Source organism: Amphimedon queenslandica, unplaced genomic scaffold (genome assembly GCF_000090795.2).
Source record: "Amphimedon queenslandica unplaced genomic scaffold, v1.1 AMPQUscaffold_12189, whole genome shotgun sequence".
NCBI classification, from domain to species: domain Eukaryota; kingdom Metazoa; phylum Porifera; class Demospongiae; order Haplosclerida; family Niphatidae; genus Amphimedon; species Amphimedon queenslandica.
In genome coordinates this window covers 1-4,026 of record NW_003547572.1, presented here as the reverse complement: position 1 = coordinate 4,026, position 4,026 = coordinate 1, and the positions used below count along the sequence as shown (strand labels likewise).

The 4,026-nt window shown below is 34.9% G+C and overlaps 1 protein-coding gene and 1 long non-coding RNA gene across 2 annotated transcripts; both read left to right on the top strand.

Annotated features, from left to right (window-relative positions):
* The first annotated feature begins 2 nt into the window (after nt 1-2).
* On the top strand, nt 3-281 carry LOC109588288 (uncharacterized). The gene is made up of 3 exons (XR_002188064.1): nt 3-46; nt 101-159; nt 209-281. It is a non-coding gene; the product is annotated as an uncharacterized LOC109588288 (long non-coding RNA).
* A 629-nt stretch (nt 282-910) lies between these two features.
* LOC109588285 (uncharacterized) lies at nt 911-3,910 on the top strand (the record flags this gene model as incomplete). The annotated part of the gene is made up of 9 exons (XM_020004453.1): nt 911-1,246; nt 1,430-1,735; nt 1,791-2,147; nt 2,186-2,266; nt 2,317-3,020; nt 3,081-3,171; nt 3,220-3,300; nt 3,342-3,440; nt 3,755-3,910. Coding segments are annotated over exons 1-9 (2,209 nt in total), but the record flags the coding sequence as incomplete, so codon positions are not given.
* Nucleotides 3,911-4,026: the final 116 nt, after the last annotated feature.

Here is a 4,026-nt window from a genome sequence, read left to right as displayed (position 1 = left end):
ATTGCTATGTCTACTAAGTCTCCTGAAGGTCTCCCTGAAAAACCCGGTATGTTACAGAATATAATAATACTAATGCTATGTACTATTATCTTTATTGTAGGATCCAAAACCTTTCTTGACTTCAATAGAAGTACATTGGCTAGCTATGATATAAAAAAGGTTAGAGACATTGGAGCATTGTTTAATATATTGCGATATAAATGCACAGGTAGCAGATTTACTGGTAAAGATGAGGCTGGAACAATATGCTGAGACATTTCAGAGGGAGCAAATTGATGGTAAGATACTGATTGAATTAGATGAAAGCATACTGAAGGAAGAGCTGGGAATAACTAAGAAAATACACCGTTTAAAACTATTGAACATTATTAATGGTGATCAATGTGTTTCAGCTAGTTTATGTTTAATAGATTGTTTTTATTTTTGTACATGTACACATGCACTCATGCAGTTATAAACATTAAGTTAGTTGACTGTATTTAAGTGCACGTTCCCGCAACAAGTGTTAATTAGTACTCACTTTACTCAAAAGTTTCATCTATTAGAGGATGTCTTGATCTTGTACTATAGGAAACTAAACAGGAAGAAATATCAAAACTGTGCCTGGACTATAGTACATGCATCATCATCCAATCTCCTCCTTGCGTGCCGGGCTAGATTAGTGTGTGCATATACATGTATATGGGTGAGAGGTAGGTAGAAGCATAAGCAGAACATATTTGGGTCTAGATTGCCGTCTGATTTACTGCATAAAAATTAACAGCACTCTAAACAGTTGCTTCTTAATGGCAGGATAATAAATCTGAAGGAAAGAAGAGAGAGCAAAATGAGGATGCAGTAACATAATCTACGCCTACCACAAATATTAATAAAACTCAACTCTAGGGTGTGGCTTAGTAGCGGCAAAAAACAATGGCTCAACACGTACACAAAGAAAGGTCTTTCGACGCATTCTTGTCTTCTACTCCTATTCTCTCTGAGCTACTAGAGCACATTGATGTTGGTACTAAGTGGTACTTCTTGGGTACACTGCTACACGTTGATGAGAAGAGATTGAATGGTATTGAGCAGTTACAAGGACATGATGATACAAGCAAGACATTAAAGATGTTTCAGCACTGGCTCACCACTACTCCTACTGCTAGTAGGGGACAAGTACTGGAAGCATTGAGAAAGAGAGTAGTTAATGAGCATACAGTTGCTGATAAATATGAAAAATATTTAAAGGAGCTTCATGATACTACTTGTAAGCTAAAATGTGCTCTCTCTCCCCTCCTCCACTTTTTATTTTGAATAATGTTATCATAGATATTAGAGTTAATATCTATGATGTTATTATGTTAGTCTCACCCCGCCCCTTCGCTACCCAGCGAAGGGGCGGGGCGAGACTAGAATAATGTGTATGTAATCATCTTAATTGTTTCTTTAGATACGCCACCATCTACTGAGGCAGTTTCTATTTTTCAAAGGAATATTCAATCATTAAATGAAGCTCTTGTCTCTCCTGTACAAGTGTCTCAACTGTTATACTGTAAGAGATGTATAAGTGAAGCTACTCTGGATGAAATGGAGAGGATGGATCAGAGGAGGTCACTGGATGACAAGAAGACCGTTCTATTGACTGCCATGCAAGAAACAGTATCTAGTGATTATAGGAAACTGAAAGATATTGCTATAGCACTGTCTGATATTGAACAAACAAGATTCATAGCCATTGGAATGTTGAACAAATATGGTAAGGCACTGAATATTGTAATATAATTATCTGCTTATGAATATTATTATCATAGAAGAGAAAATTCCTCAAGATGATGATAGTACAGTAGTAAAAAAACAACAACAGGAGGTAGCTGGCAGCGATGAAGGTCATGCTAGTGATATATTGAGGAATAATTACAGTGCTCTCTCTTTGTCAATTACTGAACCAGTTCGAGTGGCAAAGTGTCTTCATGAAGAGGTTATATCTGATGAGGCTCTGTCTTGTGTCATGTCTACCAGAGGTTCTGTCTCTGACAGTAGAGCAGTTCTCCTTAAAGCTGTACGAGATGCTGTTCGCTCCAATTACAAACATCTGGAGTTGTTTGTTACTGTATTGAGAAAGTTTTCCGAGACTGCTCATATTGGGGATACTGTCTTTGAAGAATATAGTGAGTTTAAAACTTTTTTGAAGTTACTTTTTATTTAGGAAAGCGTTTCAACTATGGTAATATTGAAGAGGATGAAATTTATGTTGCAAATCAAAAATCTATGTCTACTAGTTCAGAAAGTATAGCAAATAGTTAATATAATTAGGATAGATTATCATGAATTTGACAGGTTCATCACTTGATGATGATACACATGGTGATCATAAAATCCTTTTTCCTCGAGACATGAAGAATAAGTTCGAAGATATGAGAATGAAGTTTGGCTCTACATTTTTTAAAGTCCGACGTATTTTTACAAAAATGAAAAGTATCTTAAATATTGATGAAGTGAAGGAACTAATTATTATCTGGTTTCCTGATTTAAAGCCTCAACTTTCTTATACGGGGACAATTGAAGAAGTGCTAAATGTACTGAAGAGAAAGTGTAGTATCTTTAATGTACGTCCCCTTGAGAATTTAGCTTTTGAATTTAACATAGAAGATGCTAAACCAGTCCTTAAGTCATTCAAAGAGGAAGCTAAGGATTTCTGCAAATCAGTATCAGTGAGTCTTTCGCTTGGTGAGGAGCTACAAGCAGTTGCTACTCCATCTCGTCTTTTATCTGAAACTGTTGTATTTGTGTTCAACTGGAATCCTGATGACTATACACTTCAGGATATCAATGCTATGTTTTTTGAGTTAGAGCCTCTGAATAGATATCATATACAGATGGATAAAATTGGGACTGGTCAATCAGTTGTAGTAACCTGCTACTGTCCTGCTGAGTACACTGGCTCACTGATAATGGCTGTCCTTGACAAGATACAGATACTGCAAAAGAAAGGATTAAAGGAATTTGTAGTCAGCAAATGTAGTATATGGAATGCTACTGAGGTTAGTAGACCTGCCTATAATTATTTCTATTACTTCTTTTTTATCATACTATGCATGCAGGTAGTGAGTGTGAATAGAGATGTGAAGGACTTGTTGATACAGATTCATAATTTGAAAACTGCTCTAAAAGACAGAGATGAAAAGATAACGGGTATATACTGATTCTTAGTTTACTATTGCTGTACTATACACATGATAGCTAGTGAAACAGAGTTATCAAAATTGAAGGAGCAATTGAAAGCTTTAAAAATAAGTCTTGAAGAGAGCCAATGCATAAATGGTAAGTACAGTACAATTTATACTATCATTTCTTACTTATAGTTCAAAAGGAAGAAGCAATTAATGAATTAAAGGAGAAAATATCATCACTAAAAGAAGAATATTTTCAAAAGGAAAATAAATTAAATCAATTTTTAGAAGGTATACTGTATAGCAGAAAATTTTGAAAGGAATTAAATTTGGCATTTTGATAGCCATTTACCAACTTAAAATCCGCCGTTTTGAGCCATTGTGCATGCTCAATGGCATGTAGCCACAAATTTGCCAAATTAAAATTTGCCAATCACCAAAATTTAGCAATTTTAGTCCCTCCAAAATTTTCCATTATGCAGTAATGACATTAAAGTTAAATTCTAAGTGGCTGGATGTCACAATCTTGACAAAATTTATATTCATAGAAACAAGCTTATATATATCATTGACCATAATTATTACTCTTTCACAACTTCTAACAGATACTGAGAGAGAGTTGGCATCACTCAAGGAATGGTCAGAGATTAGGTCACAAGAAATAGAGCAATTAAAGCTGGAACTTGAAGAGAACAATGACATTGTGTATGCATCTGCTTCTGATGTATCAACTGATGAATCATTTGATAGTGATGCATCCAGTAAGTACTTCTCATCAATTTATATATTTTTTATGTATTCACGCGTATTCTAAATTTATGTGTTTTGGTAAAGCATCTGTAATAGCCACAGCATTAATTAAAGTTTATGATCTACT